Source organism: Culex quinquefasciatus, chromosome 3 (assembly GCF_015732765.1).
Source record: "Culex quinquefasciatus strain JHB chromosome 3, VPISU_Cqui_1.0_pri_paternal, whole genome shotgun sequence".
Classification (NCBI taxonomy): Eukaryota; Metazoa; Arthropoda; class Insecta; order Diptera; family Culicidae; genus Culex; species Culex quinquefasciatus.
In genome coordinates, this window is record NC_051863.1 from 119,245,863 (window position 1) to 119,271,292 (window position 25,430).

A 25,430-nucleotide genomic window follows, 5' to 3' on the forward strand; every position below is an offset into this window, starting at 1 on the left:
CTTTCCCAGTTCCTGAGGGGAACACCCTTGAAGAGTATCGGGGCCGGCATTTATAAAGCGGATTCAGTGGCAATTTCATTCTCAACTTAATGTTAACATGTTAAGGTCAATGTTAACATTCCATAGGTCGCCTCCCTAAGGTGTCGTGATAAGTTCCAGTTTGTGACGATACACTACCTTCCCTTTACTAAGTAATCGCATCCAGAAGGGAAAAGATCACCAGTTGTGTTGGTCCGAGACGGGATTTGAACCCCGATCTGCCGCTTACTAGGCGGGAGCGTTACCACTAGTCTACGTGGCTCGGTCACGCTGAAATTTTAAAGTTATCGCAGTTTTAGTAAAAAAAAAGTTGATTTTTTGCCGATTTCGTCATTTTCTGGTTTTTGCGCGCGGTGCGTCAAAAAACACGGATTTTATTTTCAAAAAATCATATCTCGGAATCCTGTTAATGAACTCCTCCCATTTTTTAGTATGGTATGTAAAAATATTCGGGGAATCTGATAAAAACATTTTCAGAAATAGGCTCTTTGGTCCAGACACCGTCAAAACGACATTTTAAAGTTTCATACGCCCTTTTCATATGTTAGGGTAGATTTTTGAAACTTGTAGCTATTTTTCTTTGAAAGGCCAACTTATCACCTTTCGGTTAAAATGGCGAGGAGTTATGATTTTTCGAAAAAAATGGTTTTTGCGAAAATCGACGAAAATGGTCATTTTTCAGACTACCCTAACATGGCGTAGGTCACCCTTATGGCCAAACAAAGAAATACGGGTCTAATTATTTCGGCCAAGGAACCCCCAGAAAATTTTGGAGCCCGATCCGAGCACTTTTGTTTTTTTTTTCCATGCTGTTTTCGTAGGGAATTGCTGATGTATTATATTGTTTTTTTTTTTTTTGAAAAGAAAAAAATATTTGAGAAAATTGGCAAATTTCACTTACCCTACTGATTACCTTTATAAAAACACTACACTACACTGATTACCTTAATAAAATTTTTGAACTCTAGATCGGATGCAATATTTGGCTAGTAAAAATTTAATTAATAAATTAAACCGTTTTTTAATAACCAATATTGTTCGATTGTTCTCATTAATCTTAATTCTCAATGTGCTAGCCATCGTCAAATGAACTAAAAGTGCCTCCATGAATCAACCATCAGATATTCTTGGAATCTTCAACGAAAAACGAAAAATCCAAAAACCATTAAATGCCTGTAAAGATGAACCCCTCACGTTTCCATCGTCGCACGCCGAAAATAACTCCGGAAAATCCAAGAATCTTTACGGCCACTCCAAAAATAAAACGGAAATCGAGCTGTCGCGACACCAAATTTATCGCACCCAGAAACGACGACGACGGCTGGAAAAGTGGGGAAAACTACACATTAAGCAGTCTGCAAATTGCGCGTCTTCTGGTGGTGGAAAAAAAAAATGAGAGCAAATTGAAGGGTGGGCGGAAGCGTTGGTTGTTTGCAATTTAGAACCCGATTTCGACACGGACGCTGGTACTACATCAACCGTGGACACAGATGGTGGAGCAACACGTGCTGGGGACGTAAACATATCAACACGCATTTGTTTACGACCCAGTGACAACGCGGCGACATGCTTGAGGGTGGTTGAAACTAATCGAATTTGCGTTGGACAAAGTTTGAAGGTCTCTTGAGTTTCCAAAATCTTTGATGAGAATTTTCAAAATATGTTTTTAAAATGCCAAACTACTGTTCAATAAACGCAACAGTAATTATGACTTAACCCTTCTGCCAGCAACGAAATTAGCTTTAAATACTTCAAAATAACCCTTTCGTTACGAAGCAAAAATTGCCCACTATTTAAAGAGACCCCTTATTAAGTTCAACTCCACGATCGCCTGACTTGCCGGTGGTGTGCACTTTGGCCGTTCACTTCACTGACAAACTCCAACCAACGAACCAACTGTTGGGGGACCCCTCGGAGGTAGAGAGAGGGGCCAGACGCGCGCGGTGCAAACGGCCAACTCTTTGAAAATTATTTCACTTTCACCCGTCGCTGAGTTGTGGTTGACTCGCGCGGTTCGCAACCGCCCAGCTTAGACCCACGGCACGGTTGACGGGGGGCTGAGCCCGGTTTTGGCCATTGGACGTGCGAGGGGGTTTGTATTTTCTTTCTTTTGGTTTGAAAACCATCCAAAACAAATCCAACAGACCGCGGAGACGCGCGTCGTGGGTTGCGGATGAAAGAATGGGGACCATTGGGGTGATTTTGAACTGAAACTGAAACTGTCGGTTCCAGCCTACGTGTTAAGTTAGGTCATTCCAGGCGAAGGAGTCGCCCCTTTGGAGTTGGTATTTGATAACAATCCAAATCATTGAACCCCAGTGGGCCCCACCTGACAAACCAATTTATGAGCATCGATACAAACGGGTCCAAATGTCATCCAACACGGTCGTCGTCGTCTTCAACCGCAACCCAATACGCGATGAAGCGAAAAGTTGGCCAAAAAGTTTGCTTTGAACAGGATCTTTCACGCGCCTTGGGGCGTCCAAATCCGCGGGCGCCATCTCTTGAGCGCCCGCACGTAACGCCCGTGTGACTTTCCAAGCCGGATATTGGATCTGGGAAGGTCACACGCGAAAAACGAATGCAACGCCGCGGTGCATCCGGAAATTGGAAATGGCACTGCGCGAACCGGTTTTTGGGATCGACAAACCAGCTTTGAACCTGGAAAGCATCGAGGTAATGAGCGGAAAAGTGAAAGAGGGCCTGCCAGCGCAACGTTTGGCTGGTTGAGTTGGTTGAGGCCAAGGAATGGAGGTTGGGGGGTTAGTCAAATGCTGCAATCGATATTTTGCTCCAGCGGATAGACCGCTTTGATGGCGCTCGGAACGAAAGGATTACACGGAAGTGTAGTGCCTCTTTAGTGATGGCGCTTCTTATGCATGTAAAATTACAAAGAACAAAAATGATGGTAATATTCATCAGGAAATGGTGATAGATTTTGTGTCAAAAAATGTGTAATATTTATGTAATACATCACATCTTTACACATTTTCATATTAAAATTTATCCTAAAAAGTGGTAATATTCAACCGACCAAAATTTCAACATTCATAATTTACTCTTTTTTCTCTGTGTATAGGAATAAAAATTCAAATGATAATCATGGCTTGGAGTTTTTTCAACACTCTTAGAACACCTACTTTTTAATGTTTGGCAGAAGTTATGTCCTGATTAAACTGTTTAGGGTGGCCACCAGATTTCAATTTTCAAATTCCTGGTTTTACCCCGTTTTTTCCCCGAGACCAAAATGAATTTTCTCGAAAAGTTTTACATCAAATAACATTGTTCAGTAAACAATGATTATTTGAAAAAAAAAAATAAATAACTCATTATTTCACGAAGAGCGATCCTTCGAAGAACTGTTATCGTTTTTTTTTTGGAAATCTATACAAATCAAATTTCACAAAAATACTATACAAATATTCAAAAATCACTACCATCACCAGTGGTGACAGTGAAACAAGAAAGTGAGACTGGATCATACAAATATGCAGAGAAATGTGAGACCCAATCTCACCCCTGTTGACGGTACCTAGAAAAAATATTATGGTGGTAAATTCTGTACCTTAAGCAATATTGAAGGTGTTGAAAGAAGATTTCAAGAAAAAGAAACCCGTTTTTTCAACATTTTTAGCTGGCAGTGCTACAATGATTTGAATAAATAGAAATTTAGTCAAACATTTTGTTAAAATTAATTTTCAGATTGGGAATCAAATTTAATACCAACAAGAACTTCGTTTTCATGTGGTTTCCACCTAATTGTGATTTTGATGGTTAAAAAATTTAGAGAGTATAACATTTCTTATTTTAAAATTCATTAGATTCAAAATATAAGAAAATTTTGTAAATGTTTTATACTGTCTAGACTCGATTATCCGAAGGCCTCGGAAAAAATCACTTCGGATAATCAAATCATTGGATAATCGAATAACGGATTTTTTTCTGTCTTATTTTTGATGGTCGAGCTTAGGTTTGACCCATAAACTGCTCTAAAAAGATTTAGAATTTTAAAATCCATGATGACGGCCAAAATGGCAGCGACAACAAATTTAAATAAGCATTTTTCAATTTAAAAGGCAATGAACTGTTCAAATTTGACTCAAGGAGGTTGCAAAACTCGAATTAGATGTTGAGTTATCAAGGCTTTGGATAATCGAGTCTGGTCTGTATTTTAAAATTGAAATCAAAATGCTCAACACGTTTGCTAGATATTTAACTGTTGAAAATAATCTAAACTACTTTCTCAAAATATCTAACACAATTCAATCGAATTTAAGGTATACAATTTAGTCAATTTTGATTTATTAAAAATGGCATGAAATTTTTCTCCTCAATGATTCATTATCAATTAGGCCGTTGAAAATATTTTTCAAGGTTTATGTCGCCCTCCGCCTTCGAAATTGTTTCGAAAATTGCTGATCATTTTAAACATGTTTGGATTCCTTTAAAACTATGCAGAGTTTTTATGAAATTCTAAAGTACAGCACCGCAAAAACTTTGGTTCGCAAAAAAGAAATTCGACAACATCAAATGTTTGAGGAACTAAACGGAGAAAAAAGAGTTCCCAAAATCGTAAACATGCGTTCATGAAAATGAGAACCACGAACAATGTGTTAATTTCCCATGGTACGTTTTGAAAAAATTACTATGCAATTTGAACACTTTGTTCCCAGAAACTCCCGGAAAATTTGTAATTTATCGAAAACTATTCTGATCCTGCTTCTGATTTATATTTTGCAACAAAATTGTAAAGAACAGAAACTTTGATGTTCAAAATGAGTATGAGGATCAATTCATGGCTTTACTGCTTTTAAAAAAATCATACAGCTTTATTAAATCATGCAATTTTTTTTTCTTTCAAATCGAAGCTAATAATAAAATATCGTTTGTATTTTAGGTTGAGAAGTACTCCATAACCATAAAACATCTTTTAAATTTGTCTCTGTGACCAATTCGAGAAAATATAAACATTGCTAATCGAACACAAGCGCAGCCAGTCCGAAGAAAGCATCCTGGAAGAACTTGCGGTTAGATTACGCGAACGGATCACATTTCACAGAATCAACAGGGGAGGAAGGATGCGTGGACATACCGTACCAAACGCTCCGAGTCAGTTAGGTGTGGTGTGTAAGTGTAAATTGGCAAATAATTATATTTTTAGGAGGGAAGTGGAATTAGGCAATTGAAGTTGGGGAATATGGGAATTGGGAAAGGGATAATGGGGAAGGGATAGAAGGGTTATTAATCATAATATTAGGGAATATAATAATTTAACAACTTATGATGGAAATCTCTCACCAAGAAACAGCAAATCTTCAACATAAAGCTCAAATCTTCAAAAGACACCGCGAGGTGGTATCCCGATCGTCAGATTCCAGGTTCTTCTCAGGAGACAGGCTGATCGTTTGACATGAGCACTTTCACTTTTTCACTTTTACACAAAGCAAAACAAAAATCGTGCAGAAACTATGTTTTCCATGGCAAATAACTTTATCTGGAATATTTCTTACTGATATTTCTTACTATGGAATAAATGAATCAATAAATTCATCTTAAAAATATAACTTCTCGTGCTTTTTTACTTGAAACACTATCTCATGAAATTAAAACTTAAAGTGTTAAAATATTTGAAGCGAGTTTTTGAAATACTTTTGCATTTTTGGGCACCATCCATATGATACGAAGTTTTTTTAATGAATTTTTAGACTGTTGCAAAGTTTTTGTCCTCCTCCCATAATTTTCGCGTACGCGAAAAAAATCAATTCTCGAAATCATGAATTGTGTTCATGATTGTGAAAACCACGAAGGAATATATTCACGTTTATAGTGGAATAAATTCCTTCGTGGTTCTCTCAATCATGAACACAATTCACGATTACGAGAATTGATTTTTTGCCTTCCTCACTGAGGTAAGGCTATAATCCTGCTCTGAAAATGAACTTTTTATTAAAAGCTCCTAGACCCACCTTCATGTATACATATCGACTCAGAATCGAAAACTGAACAAATGTCTGTGTGTGTGTATGTGTGTGTGTATGTGTGTGTGTATGTATGTATGTGACCAAAATTCTCACTAAGTTTTCTCAGCACTGGCTGAACCGATTTTGATCGAACCAGTTGCATTCGACTTGGTTTAAGGTCCCATACATCGCTATTGAATTGTTTGAAGTTTCGATAAGTAGTTCAAAAGTTATGTATAAAAACGTGTTTTCGCAAATATCCGGATCTCAATTATATGCACATAAACGATGTCCGGATCCATCATCCGACCCATCGTTGGTTAGGTAATTGAAAGGCCTTTCCAATGAGTCCAAAACATTGAAGATCTGGCAACCCTGTCTCAAGTTATGACCACTTAAGAGATATTTATGTACTTTTTTGAAGCCGGATCTCACTTAAATGTATGTAAACTATGTCCGGATCCATCATCCAACCCATCGTTGGGTAGGTAATCGTAAGACATTTTCAATGAGTCCAATACATTGAAGATCTGGCATCCCTGTCTCAAGTTATGACCACTTAAGTAATATTTATGTACTTTTTTGATGCCAGATCTCACTTAAATGCATGTAAACTATGTCCGGATCCATCATCCGACCCATTGTTGATTAGGTAATCAAAAGGCCTTTCCAATGAGTCCAAAACATTGAAGATCTGGCAACCCTGTCTTGAGTTATGACCACTTAAGTGATATTTATGTACTTTTTTGAAGCCGGATCTTACTTAAATGTATGTAAACTATTTCCGGATCCTTTATCCGACCCATCGTTGGTTAGGTAATTGAAAGGCCTTTCCAATGAGTCAAAATTATTGAAGATCTGGCAATCCTGTCTTGAGTTATTTATGTACTTTTTTGAAGCCGGATCTCACAGAAATGTATGTAAACTATTTCCGGATCCATCGTTGATTAGGTAATTTAAATGCCTTTCCAATGAGTCCAAAACATTGAAGATCTGGCAACACTGTCTTGAGTTATGACCACTTAAGTGATATTTATGTACTTTTTTGAAGCCGGATCTTACTTAAATGTATGTAAACTATGTCCGGATCCATCATCCGACCCATCGTTGGTTAGTCAATTGAAAGGCCTTTCCAATGAGTCCAAAACATTGAAGATCTGGCAACCCTGTCATGAGTTATGACCACTTAAGTGATATGTATGTACTTTTTTGAAGCCGGATCTCACAGAAATGTATGTAAACTATTTCCGGATCCATCGTTGATTAGGTAATTTAAATGCCTTTCCAATGAGTCCAAAACATTGAAGATCTGGCAACCCTGTCTTGAGTTATGACCACTTAAGTGATATTAATGTACTTTTTTGAAGCCGGATCTCTCTTAAATGTATGTAAACTACACACAAAAAAATATTTCTGAACGTTACATCATTTCTGATGTAACACTTTTGCACGTCATTAATTATTTAAATTTAAATGCAAATTGATGTAAATTTGCGACAAATTATATGTAAAAACGTGATTTTACGTGTGATTCAACCGTTTACGTCGAATCTCAAGTTTACATCAACTGAGTTTACATGTGATTCATTTTTTCCGTGTCGAGTAAATTCACATATTTTTTTTCTGTGTATGTCCGGATCCATCATTCGACCCATCGTTGGTTAGTCAATTGAAAAGCCTTTCCAATGAGTCCAAAACATTGAAGATCTGGCAACCCTCTCTCGAGTTATTACCACATAAGTTATATCTGTGTTTTTTTTCTGGAACTAAACAAAGCTGAAATGTGTATCCAAACCACTCATATTACCCATATTTGGTAAAAAGTGAGGAAGGCATCAACCACATAGGTGGATTGGTTTAGTTTTTCTGTTTACGTGTACTTTGTACACTGTTTGTAAGGACACCGAAGGGAATGCAAATTTGGTAACTTCAATGCATTTATTTTGACATAAAAAAAAAACAAGTTCGCCTCAGATAAAAAATATCTTGGGACACTTAATAGAAAAAATCAAATGCCAAGCATATTTACTCCACACTAAGTCAAACATTGTATTCCCATTCAGATCATTTTTTTTAGAGAATTCATGTTTTAGACGTTTATCGATTTCTATCAAAACTTATATGATTTTGTGTGTCAGTAAAATTTCCGAGTTTATCCCGGTTTTTCCCGAAGAATCAAAATCCCGACTTTTAGAGTAACAAATTCATTGAATGTCATATTAGTCGTAAAAGTACAGCAGATTTGAAGGTTACAGCCAGGCTTTGGGTGTAGTGGTAAACGTGGTTGTTACCTCTCACCCCAGCAGGCCTGGGTTCAATTCCAGATCTCCCTGGAGTTGGTTTAGGACAAAGTAACCACCTACCTTCTCATAATCGGGATCGGGAACGTGTACCGGCAATCCTCGGTGGCTCCCACCACCCCGGCCGCCGCTCCCCGATGATGCACCGCCGCTACCGCCACCGCCGCCGGATGGTGAGCCCCGATCGGGGCCGCCAGCATGGGCCCCGGATGGTGCAGAACGGCCGCCGCACTTGCGCCCATCGGTAGCGTCGTGTACGGCGGCGGCAGATGGCTGTGCAGAATATCCGGAATCAGCTCGATCGGGGGAGGGGGCGGCGGTGGCTGATGGCGGATCGGGGCGGTGGCCCGTGGGGTCAATTGGGTGGATGTGCGCGAGGCGGTTCCGCGCCTGGCGACGCTCGCGACGCTCCCGACGTCGGTGCTCCCGGGTGGAAAACTCCGAACCGGGTGGGGACAGAAGGAGCGGGGGTGGCGGGTGATGGGTAGGGTATGGGGTTGGGGTTGGGTACGGGGATGGCTCTAGGAGGTCGGTTTGGGCCTCGGTTGAGGTGTAGGTACGGTTTGGGTTTGTTGTGGCTGCAGGCTCAATGCGGTCGATATCCGTTTGGGGCATTGTTTGGGGGATTGGATTCTTCTGGTTGTGATCCACGGGATCGCTGGAACCACTTTGCACTACTGTGTTAGAAACATGAACCATTTGCTCTGCATTTGCACTGATATTTACAAGATTTTTATCGACAATTGTGGTAGCACTGTTAACATCACTTGGATAGAATTGACACTCTTGGGGCCGATCTTGCCCATTGGGTACGACATTCTCCTGATCACTTTTGAGGGGCGTCTCACGGCGGTAGCAATTCACGATGCTGACCCCGGAGGACGCATTGTTGACGACGTCGTTTTGCTCCTGGTTGTTGGTATCAACCCGATTCACCTGGATCGTTAGGGTTGGCCGCGGTTGGCCACCCTCACTGAGTAACGAAACTGCACTTTCCACCGTGGTAGCCGTCCCTTCGGCGGACGGAATGTACACGCTGGTCCGGCTGCCGCCCTCGGGGGCCGCTGGCACGTTCAACCGCATGATATCCCGAACGAACCGGTCCCGAACGCTGCGACCAAAACCGCGCAAGTTCTGCTGCAGTGCCCTAACCCGCGAGCTGTTCCCACTATCACTGTAGTCCCTAACGCTGTCAACAAACGCCGATCGACAACGATACCGCGATTCCGACGACGACGACGACGACGCGGTATCGACCAAATCCGACGCGTATGCTTCTCCGTTCACAATCCGCACACTACTGAAGCCGTCCCGATCGCTGGCAGCCGCCGAAGCGGCTCGGATCGCCGCCCTTCCATCAACAGCTGCTTGTTCCACGGCACCCTCACAACCACCTTCTTCTTCCGCGATGAACTCGGCGCCGCCGCCACCATACTGGTATTGGTAGCCGTTAAACGGCTCCCGATGTTCATTCCTCTTCATCCATTCATCCGCACTGCTTCGGCTTCGCCGTATTCGGCCGTCGGCGGCTGCCCCGTCCATCGTGGTAGTTGTGCTGCCAGCCGAACCAGTTGCATTCTCCAGCATGCTATGATTCGGCGGCCGTTGTTGATGTTTTGAAAAATGTAGGTCTCCGACGTTGCCGCTGTGGCCGCGCATGACTGGCTTAAGCATTGCGGAAATTCTGCACAGACTGCTGCTGTTGTTATTGTCGTAGCCGCCGCCGTCGCTGTTCGGGTTGTAACCTGATGCGGCCGAGGACGACCACGACGACGACGACGACGTGAATTGCCTCTGCGAGGAGGACGGCGGCTGAAGTGGTGGTGGTGCTGTTGGACTCAGGTAGGAACCGGTGCTGGGATAAACCTGCAAAATAAAAGGTAAAGAGGGTGAGCGAGAGGCGCCAGAAATGAAACATAATGTAGCGAAAATTGATGCTGCAGGCGATGATGGTTTGGGCGAGAATGGTAGGAATCCATAACACTTTGGGACGCGATGGGGAGCGTTTTTCTGTGTTTTGGCGGGGAAATGAAGACTTGGGACATGCACGCATGGTTTTTTTGATGAGGACTTGTTTCTTTTGGGGCCCATACGGGTATGATTTACTGCATGCGATATGATGGGGTTTGGTTTCGGCAAGGCAGTGACCGAAGAGAACAACTTATGGAAATTAAATTATTTAATGTTGGGTTCTGGAGTGGTCGGAATTGGGAATCGGAATTGATCAATTTCAAATAAATACAAAAGATGTTGAATCAAATCAAAATCCAACATTCTATGCTTTCTTTGCCTTAAATTTCAAAACAACCCTTCCACAACAAATCGCAGTCACCAGCGGCGATGCCCAATGAATGGACTTTATTGACCGGAATGGGTCCGAGCAGCATAGCAGAGAAGTGGTCGAATTGGCAATGTCGACCCCTCCCCCCTCAAACCCCAAATCATCAAAGCACGTTCTCACTGCCAACTGTCCCCTCGGACCTCGTGGTCTCCTCGTCCAAAACCTGAAACCTTGCCCCAGCAGCACGAGAGATTGGAATCTTCCTCAACATTGATGCTGCTGCTGCTCCACCAACACCTTCACCGCGGCGCTCGTTTTTGCCTCCCACAACCACCAGAGCGGTTGGTTGCAGCGGGGATCATCATCATGTTGCACTGCGCGATACTACGATGTTGTTGTGCTTTGAGGTTTTGTTGTCCGTGGGCTGCTGCTGGTGCAAACAGACAGTAGGGTAGTCCAAATTACATGATAAGTTGTGAAAAAAATAAGGTAGAAAGGTGATGATTCTGAAAATCTACCACAGAAATAGTAATTTTCGTGTTATCTTGTCGCACCTGCATTTTCGACAAAAATGAATAAGGAACGCCAATTTGAACAACTCTTATGCCTCACCTTTTGACCGTCACCGATCCCCAAAATTCGATTGCAATCGTGAGATATTTAATAAAAACCGAAAAATACTCCGTGCATTTGTTTCTATCTTGATACGAAAAAGTTGCAATTGTGTCGTATTATCTCGACACCTCTGAAAATTGCTGTAAGTGCGACAACTGGCCAAAGGGATTTCAGATCAGAACGCGTTTGACACACGTACATGCCTAACTACCGTACACATTTATGGTACGTTCGTTTGAAAAGCCGGTGCGGCACTGAGTGCAGCACTGATTGGTGCCAGTTTTGGTTCAATCGAACGTCATTTGTCAGTGTGCGTGGAACTCGCATGAAACTGAAAAAATATCGAGTGCGGCACTAGAGTTTCAGTTCCAAAATGGCGGCGAAACTCGTGCGGAACTAGCGCGAGTTTCTTCAAAGAAACACTTTGACAGCTCTGAGTGCGGCACTCAGTGTGGAACTAGCCATCAAACGAACGTACCATTAGAATTACATCCCGGGACTTCAACAACCAAATTTAACCAAACTTCTGGACAATGCACAGAATGGTCACCCAAACAAAACGTGTTTGTTATTGTTTACATTGCGTGCTCTAGTTTTTGTTTATTCGAGGTCGCGTTTATTTCGAAACGTCACCACTTGTAGAGTTTTTTTTAATAGGTTCTATAAACATATGAAAGACAATAGCTTAAACTCTAGTCTTGTAAAAACAACATTTAGATGATCTTTTATGTTTGGTATACTGTTGATCATGTTTAGGTTTTTGTTCCAAAGACATTGTATTGATCGTGTCGGAAATTGGACCAATAGTTGATAAGGTAGAGCATTGCATGTACACAAATAATCTAATTTTATGATAAATTTGATGCACATAACTGGAGCATCAAATTCGATGTAATTTTACATCAAATAAAACCCAATTTCACGCTCTTCAGCCCCTACTCGTTTGTCAGATTGGTGACACGTCAAAACGTCAGCCGGCTTCACGTCGCAGTGAATAGCATTTTGCGTCCGGATTCTCTTCAATTTTTTTATGTTAATGAACGAAACGTTCTATTAGTTTGTATAATAGCAGTCAAATCTCTGACAGAGGTGAGTTTAATCTTTGTTTATCAGATGTAAAACAGATAGCAAAGATTTATTGTTCTTTTCCATGCGGTTTTTCAGGTTGCGGACATCATGACACGCGAGAAAAAGCACATATCAATATCAGCGATGGAATAATCATCATCAAAAGAAAATGATTGGACGTTCATCAAGAGAAAAAATCCGAAGGGAGCATGGCTCCTCTCTCTCGCGCACGAATGATCGGTAAAAGAAATCTAAAATAAAAATCATTACCAATCTTGATTATTCGGCGGAAAATCTTTTTCACTACTGCACTTGCAAGTGTAACGTCACACGTCCAAATATGACCTGTCACATTTTGTAGATAAACAATGTGTGTAAACAAAGTGAAATAAACATTTTTAAGTGGTGTTGACAAGGAAATTCACAACAAAATCATCAACAGATTGATTTTCTTGGAGAAGTTCGAGAGCGATTTTATTTTGATTCGCCTCCTCTCTCTTTCGCGGGTAAAAAAAGTTCGCTAGCGAAATTGATTTTTTTTGCGATTATTCCATCCCTGTTCCAGATGCAATTCCGATGCAGCTTGCTGGACACCTTCTGGAACTGTTTTCACAAGAAGAAATGCTCCCGAATTGAACCGAAACGTAGTGTCCTGTGCCTGCTTGAATCTTCCTCCAGCGTGGTATAAATTGTACGCCGGAAGATTATTCGTAAAAGATGCCAATGTAGCGAGTTTATGGAGCAAGTCCGACGCAAAGTTAAACAACAGTGAAAAACGGTGATGAGTACGAGTAAAAAAGTGTAAATAATTATGTGCAATAAAAACATTTTGAAAATAAAAAATATAAACACTTTTTCTCTCTTCCAATAAGAACAATCAGATTCCAATTCGAAATTGTTTCACAAGACTTCCGTTTGCAGTTATTTTACACGATCTTGACACAAATTTGCGTATAATCTGACGCTCCAGTAATGTGCATCTGATTTACCCGAAAATTACATGTTTTTTCGTAGTGTGTGGAATTAAAATAAAATTAAAAAAATATTTTCGAAATGTTTTCCAAAAGCCTTTATTTTAACAATTAATATAACATGTATTAAGCTATGGCACTATGACCTATGGTTAAAAAATCTTCTGGCTTTTCGAAATAGAATCGTGATTTTTCAAAAACGTTGAAACAAATATTTTGCCTTCATTTTTATATGTAAATTAAAACTTGCAAACGAAAAGTGGTTCACATGTATTTCGTGCACTGATAGGCTGGTACAAATTCTATATTATGTTTTTGTACCCCCCCCCCCCTTTTCAAAATTGGCCTGAAAAATCAAGGGGCAAAAAAATATTTTTCAAAAAACTTCAAAATTTCAATAAATATTTGAGTACAATCAGCTGAAATAAATTTAAAATGCGTTTCTCTGCGTTTAGAGTCTCTTTTATCATGTTTGAGTTGATTGAAAAATCTGTTGATTTTTTTGAAAATTTTCGATGTTTATGTTTTTTTTTTGCTATTTTTTTATTTTTGTCAAATCTTTTATTTTTTCAAAATTAATGATTGCAAAACAACTGAACTAGTGTAAAATGCATTTTAAAACTCTTTTTCCATGCAAATGCTGAAACTTGTTATTTCGATATTTATATATTTTTTTTTATTTTGGCTCGTAAATTCAATTTTAAAACTTTTTTAATTATTTGTAAAGTCGAGGGGGTCCCTTTAGTCAGAGTCAAGGGACATATACTTCAAAAAATATTTGCAACGGCCTTAATGAAGATTTATGTTTCGACATTTGGTTAGAAATGGACAATCATTGCACCTTCCACCAGTAAAAATCTGAAACAATTGCTTTTCTTCATACTTTTTGGCAATTTTTTCCCATATAAACTTCGATTAGAGGGAGAGGTTACCGTGGTCAGAATGAGCTCAAGTTTGGAATTTAGCCTAGTGATGGGCCAATCTTTAATTTCAGGAGGCAGCCCCGAATAAACCCCGATTTTGACCACCATAACTTTGCCGGAGACACCAAATCGATCAGAAAATCCGTTTTCTAATTACAGATTTTTGAATATTTTAATAGCCTTTGTGTACGGACAGCTGCCAGATGTAAATTTTATCAACGAACTAATGATGCAAATTGAATGTTTTGGTCGAAGAAAAAGTACACACAAAGTTTCATCCAAATCAAAAAAATACAAAACCAAATTAATTCATAAAAAATCAGATTATTCTTGGTAGTATGATAAAAAAATGACCCTTTTTAGCACCCTATCCAATCCATTGCATCCGAGCTCGTCAAGCAAGTTGCAGTTTTTGCTTCTTCCTTTTCTGTGCACCCATTTTCCACTGGTTATGCTCGCCAGTCTGGGCTTTGTTTTGCAACATTCTTGATTCAATTTTCTCTTATTTTGCTCATCGCATTCTCTCGCCCTCTCTTTGTCTCTCTCCAAAGTGCAATTTGCCTGGTTGCTTCTATTTATGCTGGCTCTTCTTCTTGCTGCATCTCCGTTTGCATCTGACTCACTTCTCGAGAGTGCCACCACCACCACCACCAACAAGCGCACATAAACTGGATAACCTCTATTTTAAAAGAGGTTATAACTACGAGAGCGAGAGAGAGATGCACTTTTACGGCGAGCTTTTGGAGTTTTGTGCAGCAAGGTAATGTTGGCAAAATTTCCGCATTGCGAAAAGAAAACTGTGACCATAATTGGCCCTCTTCTCGTTGGTTGTCATCGTGGAGTCCTCAAGTGGAGGGGTTAAAAGGGGGATGACGTTAGATTAGTTTTTGGCTCAATTTTCCGTTGTGCAACTTTAAGAAGTTTGAAGCTCCACAGTGCTGTTCCGTTAGCTCCGTTGGTTTTGTCACTCAACAATGTTTAGGTTCTAGGTAATAATAAAACCGTTGTCTGTTCAGGATTGCCCCAGGCTAGACAGATTGTATCACTCCATTAGACTCAAGGTACAAGGCGTGTGCCTGACGTAAACGGCAATAAATGTTTTCTGGAATTCGGAGAAAATGAAACACACGCATCCATTTGGTTAGTATCACTTCACAGTAGAATGCTGCATGGGTGAATGTACTATTTCATGTAACGTGGTAAAGAATGACAGACAAACTGTATTTTTTTTCAAACATAACCTCACATGATTACAGTTCACACTTTCGATCAGTTCTCTCCAAAGAAGGGTGTTCATTTTATTTGGATCTTTTTCAGAACAACTTTTATATCAAAATCGCTTTCTGAAATATTGTTTAACCATTTAAAAGTAAAAGTGTTCTGGTTTTTAGGTAAAGTCAACTGTAATTTATTTTTCAAAGGAAAATAATACTTTTTGAACTCTTTAAAGTGCGCCATTACAATCAAAATAAAAAAATCAAACCATCCACATTAACGACCCCCGGGTCTTTTGTGGTCTCTATTGCAAGTTTCTGCTCGAACCTAGGAGTCCGAAGGCTTGAATGGGGAGAGCACCCAAACCTCTTTCTACTCCAAGGAACCTTCCACCCCAGTGTTTGAACTGACGACATCCGGATTGTGAGTCCAACCGCCGCCAGCGATTCCACCGGAGTAGGCTTGGTTTGGTGTGTTGTTTGTACTTATGGCATGGAGACGACTCCTACACCTGGAATGACTTAACGGCCTAACAACCAAGGCCGGGACCGACATTTTACTTCCTCATCCGATGGAAGGTTGCAGCAGATGGGAATCGAACCCAGAATCATCCGCTTACAAAGCGGACAGCGTAACCATTCGGCCACGCACTGCCACAAGTGCGCCATTACTGCCTTTTTAAAAAACAAAATATTAACATTGACCAAGCAGCAAATCTAATTTAACATAAAGAAACTTAGTTTGATAAAAATAGAAGATATAAATAAAAAAAGTGTAATATTACATCAGGTTCACATTTTTACACATTGTTTAGGAAAAATTACTCAAAAACCCGATTTGATATCACCAAGAGGTGAAATAGAGCCTTTCTTACAAAATGATAAAAATCCGACAAACATGTTGGTGCAGTTATTTTTTCAGAAACATAATTTTACCACCCAGTGAAAAATTGACATGAAGCCTCGAGTCTTTTTAGGCTCAATCTCGAATGCCAATTTTGTAAATTCCAGTGGTAAATTATGGGTTGCGACCCATGATGATTATATTTAAATAAGAAAAAAACTTATTGGATTCACATTATTAGAAAAATAAAACTCTGTCTTCAATATTAGTTTATGATTAATTAAAATATTGAAATAACAAGCCATTATTTCAGCATTTGCAGGGAAAAAATGTCTTAAAATGTATTTTACACAAGTTCAGTTGTTTTGCAATTATTTATTTTCAAAAAATGAAGATTTGATAATAACAAGAATTTTAGCGATAAAAAACTTAAACATCGAAAATTTTTAAAAAATCTAAAGTTTTTTAAATCAACTCAAACATGCTAAAAGTAATTCTAAATGCAGGGAAATTCATTTTAAATCATTTTCAGCTCGTCGCCATCGTGCTCACTTGTCGTACGTGCATTTTGGGCCAAATTGAGTTAAGAACGCCATTTTGTGCAGCTCACAATGCCTCACCTTTTGACCGTCACAGATCCCCAAAATTCGATTTCAATCCTGAGATATTCAACAAAAACCGAAAAAACTCCGTGCATTTTTGTCACTTTATATATGAAAGTAGTTTCAATCTTGTCGTGCTATCTTGTCACTCCATGAAAATTGATGTAAGTGCGACAAAGGGCCAAAGAGATTTCAGGTCAGGAAAGTCAGGATGCGTCTGTCGCACGTACAAGCTAGACTACCGTAAACATTTGTAATAATAACTCGGGACTCCAGCAACCAACTTCAACCAAACTTTGGGACAATGCACAGAATGGTCAGCCAAACAAAACGTGTTTGTTATTGTTTACATTGCGTGCTCTCGTTTTTGTATATTCAAGGTCAAACATTAAAACGCATTTTTCTCGGAACGTCGAAATGGCGGGTGCGACAAGATAGCACGACGACGTCGAGCTGATAGTTGTTAAATTTTCATTGACATTTTGAAGTTTCAGGAAAAAAAATGTCTTTTGATTTTTCGGACCAACTTTGAAGCCGTGCACGAATTTTCAAAGATTTCTGAGAAAATCGTTTTTCCAAAAGAAAACCTTAAACCTTTATTTTGTAAGAAAGGCAAAATCTCATATTTATAACAAATAACTTTATAGCTTTGGTTAAATAAATGTGTCAAAAATCACTTCCACTTCATGTTTAGTAAGATTGCCATGGATTTTGAAAAGTTTAATGAAGAAAAATCAAAGTGCCTCATTGTTACCCAAGGGCTGAAAAGAGAGGGGAACAATGAGACAGCCCTAGATTCTGGGTATATTCTTAATTTTGACCGGGACCAACATTTACTTCCCCGTCCGATAGAAGGCTTGATCTTGTCACAAAATTGGCCACATGTATGGATAACTTTGCAAGAACGCGTCCATATCCGAAGCAGCTCTTATGGCAGAAAGGTACCTTTCCCCCAAATATGAGCCTGATTGGTTGAAAACACGATTTGTGAGAGCAATTTTATCATTGTTCCCCATGTCTACTCTACCCTACGTATGTCAAATGCGTTCTGACTAAAATGTTTTTGGCAAGTTGTCGCTTATACCGCAATTTCAAAGGTGTGTCAAGATAAAACGACAAGACTATTAGTTTAGTATTTTTTTTTTTACATTCCTCAAATATTACTGAGCTCAAATTCATAAGTTTGGTTGGATGCAACAGGACCTGTTTAAACGCTTTATGGGTTATAAGCATTAGTTATGTTTTTAAGTAAATGCCGTTTTCATCAATAAATATTAACTCTGGGGAAAACACTGGAAAGTTCCAGAAACCGATTTAATACTGTTTCTTGATAAATAATTTATCCCTCCCATCAACTGCCATCATCGCCTATGGAGACCAAACGAGTCCCGTCCCCCTCTACTCTCAGCCATTTCTTTTATAGTGTCAATCATCGCTCAGCCACCACTTACCTGATAATCGGCAAAGCTGCTACTGCTGCTGTCATTGACGCCGAGCATCATGTTGGAGTTGAGCAGATCATTCTCGTAGAAGCTGGTCCCAAAGCCAATAGCACCGGGAGCGGGTACGGCCGAGCCGGTCATCCGACCTCCTCCCCCGGGGGTAACCGCCGTTTCCACGCCAAGCAAACTGAACGGTAACAGCGGAACCAGGGGCCGATCCTTCCAGTCCAGATACGGTGGGAAAAACCCCGCCGACGCCGGCCCGGAGTAGCTGCCATTAGAGTAAATATTATTACTATTCCAATAACCGTTGACACTGGAGTTGGCGGCCGGATCCAGCGGTAGCGCCACCATTGTCGTCCCCGAATAGCCGCCGTAAGGGTAGCTGTACCGATTGTGGCCCACACCGGGTTTGCTCCGGTAATTCCACTCGGAAAAGCTCCGTTTCAGAGCAGCGGAGGAAGAGGGCAGGTAGTTGTTGTTGTTCTGGATGTGGTGGTGGTGGTGGTGCGAGAAAGAGGAGCCACTTCCGAGGTCCCCCGGGCTACCGTCGTTGGAGTCGTCCAGCGACGAGTCGGTGTCGGACGCGTTGTTGTCGTACGGTGTCCACAGCATGGAGGAGAGGGCTTCCTCCACGTCCGGTGGTTTGCGGAACGGACGAGATTGGTTCATTTTATGGTCGTCGGCACCGGTGTTGGTGAAGTAGGTGGGGTTCTGCAAAGTGAAAAGAAGAAGAAGAAAGCACAGGATATGAGCTTTTTATTCTAATTCCGGACAGTGAAGAATGGGGGGATTTAATTACGGTTGCTGATGTCGATGGGAACGATCCATTAGCTTTAAGGTCATTGTTATGGAAAAGGATACAATACGATTATTATTTTTAAAAAAGTCTTGAACAAAGAGAGATATTCGATACACATTTGAACATTTCAAAATGAATAAAAAGATGGTTTGTTGTTGGCGTGGCCGTTCCCCTGTTCACTTTGAGTGACTATTTGGGTTTTGAACACTTGAGTATGGAGCAATTCTAAACTAAAACCAGAAATGGATTATACTTATATTTTTCATACGGCTCAAACTTTTCCTATGAACAAAGAAGTAATTTTGTGTCACCCATACAAATCTCCATACAATTTAGGCAGCTGTTCATACAAAAATGGCACGTAAATATTCGAAAATATATAACTCTTGAGGACTATTTGTTTAATTTTTAAATACTTACGGGACCACGCGGTCGCTTCTTACAAATTGAGTTGTTTCCATGTATTTTTAGATCTATATTCTATACATGCAAATAACTCGCATAGGCATTTGGAAGGTGTTAGCTCTGCCGAGCTTCGATGACCCATTTCTACGCTGGCTAGCCGAGCGTGAGGTACTTCAGCTTTGTCGACAAGCCCCGCCCTGAAGAACGTTTGGACCAATCGTATTCAAACGTTATTTAGAACTTCCGAACCCTTGTCAAATGGACAAGGACCCAGCGCGTATGTAGTTGATAGTAACAGTATTCCTAATTCCAGTCATAGCTCACCAAGTCGCGAAGGCATAGTGGTTAGCATTTTTGCTTACCAATCCAAAGGACGGGGGATCGAACCCCGACTCGAGCGACTTTGATTTTTCGTTCATGTTCAGAGTTTCAAGATTTTTATTTCCTATACTTTCTCGTTGGGAGCAGATGGGAATCGAACCCAAGATCATTCGCTTACAAAGCGAACACCGTGAAAAGTCAGCCACGGCCGCTCCTTCATAATTTTTAAATATTCTTTTTTTCACAAAAAGTCAATGTCCCTAAATCCATATGTTTTAAGGGACAAAACCCCGCATCTTTTAAGCCATTCAGAAGTTTAGATCAAAATTTTGCCGATGAGCTTTTTTTAGAAATAGTAATTTTTGTTAAAATTTAAATCTTGTATGTACCGTCAGGGGGGGTGACATTGGGTCTGGGGGGTGAGATTGGGTCAAAGTGATTTTTTACGGATTTTACCATTTCTCAGATTCTTTTCAATGAAACTGAATTCTGTTAAAAGGGTTGTGTAGGGGACATCTTAAGATGACTTCGCTGAAAAAAATTCGTTCCTAGAACATATCCTGTTATTTTGGCAGATGTCTAAAGTTGGTGTACGTTTTTGGCCAAAATGACCTCTCGAAAATCATTTTTCTAATATTTTTGTTAGAATTGCTCGAAAACTACCCAAGTGTTTGAAAATCTCCACTTCAAACATTGTAGCGTGTCAATACGATTCCCTCGAACAAGAAACGCTGTTGGATGACTTGTTTTTACCATATCTTTGTATTTCAGCATCATTTTAATTTCATTTGACCCAATGTCACCCCCTCTAAGGGTGAGATTGGGTCAATTTTCAAACAATTGGCATTTAAGGTAGTGTTCATCAAAATCGACCATATTTTGGGAAAATGTTAGTAAACTATCTAAGAACAAATCTACGTTAAAAGATTTTCGATGTTATTTAAATTGTTTTTGTTATTAAGAAATTTCGAGAGGTGTTTCGTTTTTTGACCCATAGTCACCCCTACTGACGGTACTTAAAATTTTTGTCCCCTTTTTTTTAGAATAAATGGATTTGCAATCGAAACGTACTCAATTTTTTTTGTGGATTAAGAGCACCGTTTTAAAATATAGCCATTCAAAATTATGTTTTGTCCAACAAAACCCGGTTTTTGATTTCTTTTAAAACAGTGTCTATTATTGTCCACTCCTGAAAATATTTTTTTTCCAAGAGTTCAGAAAATTTCATACAATTTCACCTAAGAAACATTGAACATTGGACCACTGGTTGCTGATATACAGGGGAAAAGAAAGAGAAACTGAATAATTGTATGTTTAAAGTCTCACCCAAACAACCCTCCATTTTCTAATTTCAATATCTCAGCAACTAATGGTCCGATTTTCATTGTTAAAATTTGAAACATGCGTGAAATTAGAAAAAAATCGAAAACAATATTTGGATTTTTTAAATTAAGACTAAAATTTCAAAAGGGCGTAATATTGAATATTTGGGCGGTTAAGATCGTCATCCGGTAGTTTCAAATTCTCGTCGCTATTATTTCCGTCAAGATTTTTAGAGCGGCTGTTTCCTGGTATCATTCATTTTGCAAAGCCGATTGTTTTATTTGTTATCCTCAGTCTCCTCAAATGAAAACATTTATAAACATGTTCAGCAAATAACGTGACCAAACTTATGGCAGTTCCACACAGCAAAACGAACCAAGCCGGAAGAAGATCCGAATATTTTAGAATTCCTGCCGTCGGATTAACACCTGCCGGTGACCCTGGATCCATGCCTGACTGGGCGAGTGTAATAAAAACATCACGCCATCGAATCAATATCCCAGCTTCAAACAGTGCTTTCTGTACGTAGTGAAAATGGTGCTTGAGAGCACTCCTGGCCGGTATCGGGTAGACGCCAACTCCCATGGTTAGCTTTTCGTCCATGATTCGATACCGCCTTTGATTACTTTCGTAGTCCCAGTTGACTGCTTGTTGAGCTAGATGAGATCCCACGATCTCATTCGTTAAGTAAACGCTGGTTCCATCAAGCAGTTCGTCTGATGTTTCAGACAAGTTTAGATACATGAAAACGGAGCTGAACATGGGATACTCCAAGGCCAAGTTTCGTTCAGCTTTGACTCTTGTCTTACTATCCAAGATGTCCTGGAGTGTGTTGATCATTTTAACTCGAGGTTTGTTGCTCATCAGCGAAATGATCTTCGTTTCGTATGCATTTGAGATAAAGAAAAACAGGACAATCAACGAGATCATCACAAGCTTTTCGTTTCTACCAGCTTGGTTCAAGTCGTAACGTTCGAAGCCACAAATCGGTAGAAAAATTGGATCATTCTTGAAGCTGTTTGGAATCAAAACAGAAATCATCTTCACTATTATCATTCCAATGAAAAAAAGGATCCACAACTCGGTGTCAAAAGGTCGTAAAAAAAGTTCTGCAATATTCAGCGGTCGTCCACTTGGAGCAAGAAAAACATTGACATAAGGAACGGACTGCTCAAGATAGGCAGGCTCGTATTCGAACGCAACGGAAGGCTCGACGAAAATATCGAAATTACAGTTTGAACCATAGGCAACATCTCGGACACAATCGTAAATGTAACCGTTTTTGTTGTCAATTTCGTACGGACAAATGAACTTTACGTACTCTGCAGTAGTATTCAGATATCTTGCCATCTCTTGGACAATAGTAACATCATAGCCCCAACAGTAATCAGTAGAACATGAGTTCAGTATTCCTTGAAATAAACTATACCGTAACGGTCTTCTATTTAAATAACGAAACTGATCGTAGAACATAGCCCCTGGAGACCAAAACTCATTGTACCTGAAAATACGACCTTGAGCAAAATCGAGAAATATCAAAACTTTTGAGTCAATCGATAAAAACATCACGTTGAAAATATGAGATTCTCGAAATATCGGAATGAAGCTAGTATAGGTCAAACCCTTGGATTGCATGTTCATCAGGACTAGAACTCTAGTTCGAGTATTCATGGTGCCCATGAGTTGTCCGTAGTTTTCCCACACTGACAAATTGGTGCTAGTGTATTCAACCTGTACAATGACCAACGACGGCAGTCTCCATCCTTTGCTCACTCTAGCCCAGTTAAAACGGCTGTCTGTGGCCAGTCGCGGAATCGACTTCTGATCCAGCCTAGCGTAGATTTCCTGAAAAAGCCGACTGCTCCCCGGTGGATCGCTGCAAGCCTTGTAAAACCAGCAGTCAAAGATTTCCGATTGTTGCGATGCGAGGTATTCTATCAGTTGAACGATGTAGTTGGCCAAAGCTGTCTGGTGGCTTTCAGTCTCTGCCGATGTAACTCCGACGCTCAGTGCTGCTAGAACTAGGAATCGACTGATGTTGACCATGGTCAGGTATGATTTGATGTGTGTGTTTTTTTTTTCAATTGATGTTGCATTCATAATTTTTATTTCAATAATTTCATTGCAATCAAGCACATTTATCAAATTAAAAAGGCGATTAGATTATCACCAAAGCTTCTATTGTAAATCATAAAGGAACGCCTCTTGTACATATTGGATGTATTTGTTATCATGGTCTTGATCTTCAGCGGTGACGAACTAATCTAATCCAACATTCATAGTGCCAGAAATCCATTCGACCTTTCCAAAACATTATTCTGTAAGCTCTTTTTTTTATTTCGGTGACTGATAAAATGATTCTGAATGAGATTATCCGAAGTTCTAATGCTTCTCATAATTAAAAATTTACATAATTGAGACTGTACATTTCTCGGTAGCTCATTGTGATGACTAACATACTCAAAGAATGACACATTTTTTTCATTATTTGGTGACAAAAATCAAAAGCAAATTATTCGCTCTAAAGCATTGCCTTGACGTTCTCGATTGCGAGATTCCTGTCCGAAGCAATTGCAAACCTTTTTTCACACCTAAGCTTCCATCCACCCCGGTATTCGAACTGATGACCTTTGGATTGTTAGTCCAACTGCCTACCAGCGACTCCATCGAGGCAGGACCCAGGGAGACGATTCCTACACCTGGACTGAGCTAACGACCTGACCACTAGGTTAGACCGGGGCCAACATTTACTTCCTCGTCAGACGAAAGAACGAACCCAGGCCGACTGGATGAGAGGCAACCACGCTTACCCCGGATTTGGTGACCCTGAGGGGTAGGGTTAGTGAATTTTCACGATTGCACGGATAGTGTAAAATTCATGAAATATGAAGATTTCCGTGAAATTCCGTGAAATTAATCATTTTTTCTAAAAGGGTAATTCTCCGCCAACTCAAACAGCAGTGGCCCCGACCCCTCTTCGATTTGCGTGAAACTTTGTCCTAAGGGGTAACTTTTGTCCCTGATCACGAATCCGAGGTCCGTTTTTTGATATCTCGTGACGGAGGGGCGGTACGACCCCTTCCATTTTTGAACATGCGAAAAAAAAGGTATTTTCAATAATTTGCAGCCTGAAACGGTGATGAGATAGAAATTTGGTGTCAAAGGGACTTTTATGTAAAATTAGACGCCCGATTTGATGGCGTACTCAGAATTCCGAAAAAACGTATTTTTCATCGAAAAAAACACTAAAAAAGTTTTAAAAATTCTCCCATTTTCCGATACTCGACTGTAAAAAATTTTGGAACATGTCATTTTATGGGAAATTTAATGTACTTTTCGAATCTACATTGACCCAGAAGGGTCATGTTTTCATTTAGAACAAAATTTTTCATTTTAAAATTTCGTGTTTTTTCTAACTTTGCAGGGTTATTTTTTAGAGTGTAACAATGTTCAACAAAGTTGTAGAACAGACAATTACAAAAAATTGATATATAGACATAAGGGGTTTGCTCATAAACATCACGAGTTATCGCGATTTTACGAAAAAAAAGTTTTAAAAAAGTTGGTCGTCATTGATCATGGCCGTTCATGGTCACCCGCGACAGACACGGACGACGAAGCACAAAAAGTACGCAAATCGAAGAGGGGTCGGGGCAACTTTTCCCGATTTCGTGTGAGTTGGTAGAGAATTACCCAAAATCAATTCTTTGAACATGAATATTTTTTCCATAAAGACTTTCTAAGTAAATTTCATTAGTTTCATGTTCGATGTTTGAAGAAATGTAAGCAAAAAATACATTAACTTAAAATGGTTACAATATTTACTGAGAAGATATGCAAAAAAGTCAAAGTATAAACTTATTTTTAGAATCAACTGGTTATCACAAGGATGACATCATCAATCATTTGGTTGCAGTTATTCTAATACTAAAATTGTTTTTTCAACTTAAAATTGTTATTATTGACTTAAGCTTATGAAAGCTGGCACATTTATTTTAATTAATTAATTTAAAGTTATAAATCAACATTCGGTTTACGGTAACATTCAGTAGAAATAATTGTCTTACCCTGAGTCAACATATCATTGACCGGAGGAGCAAGCAATAAGAGTTTAGAATTCGACATTGAATTCCATCAGAGTAGATAAATGTAATTAAGATTATCCATAATAGTTTATCAGCTTTTCTTAGAAAACATTGCTAATTTAGTATTCTTTTTATTCGTTGTATTATTTGAATTACTATTTCATTTAAAAATTATAATTTAACGGGAATTAAATTATTAACTTGTTTTTTTAATAATCACCTCACCTTTTAAGAA

General features: G+C 39.6%; 1 protein-coding gene across 1 annotated transcript in view; it reads right to left on the reverse strand.

Moving 5' to 3' along the window:
• The window catches only part of LOC6044693, a 324,907-nt gene that overhangs the window by 275,747 nt on the left and 23,730 nt on the right, over positions 1 to 25,430 (reverse strand). Inside the window, 3 exon segments of the mRNA XM_038258625.1 lie at positions 8,363 to 8,622; positions 8,624 to 10,165; positions 18,269 to 18,973. Coding sequence (XP_038114553.1) covers positions 8,363 to 8,622; positions 8,624 to 10,165; positions 18,269 to 18,973 — 2,507 coding nt within the window.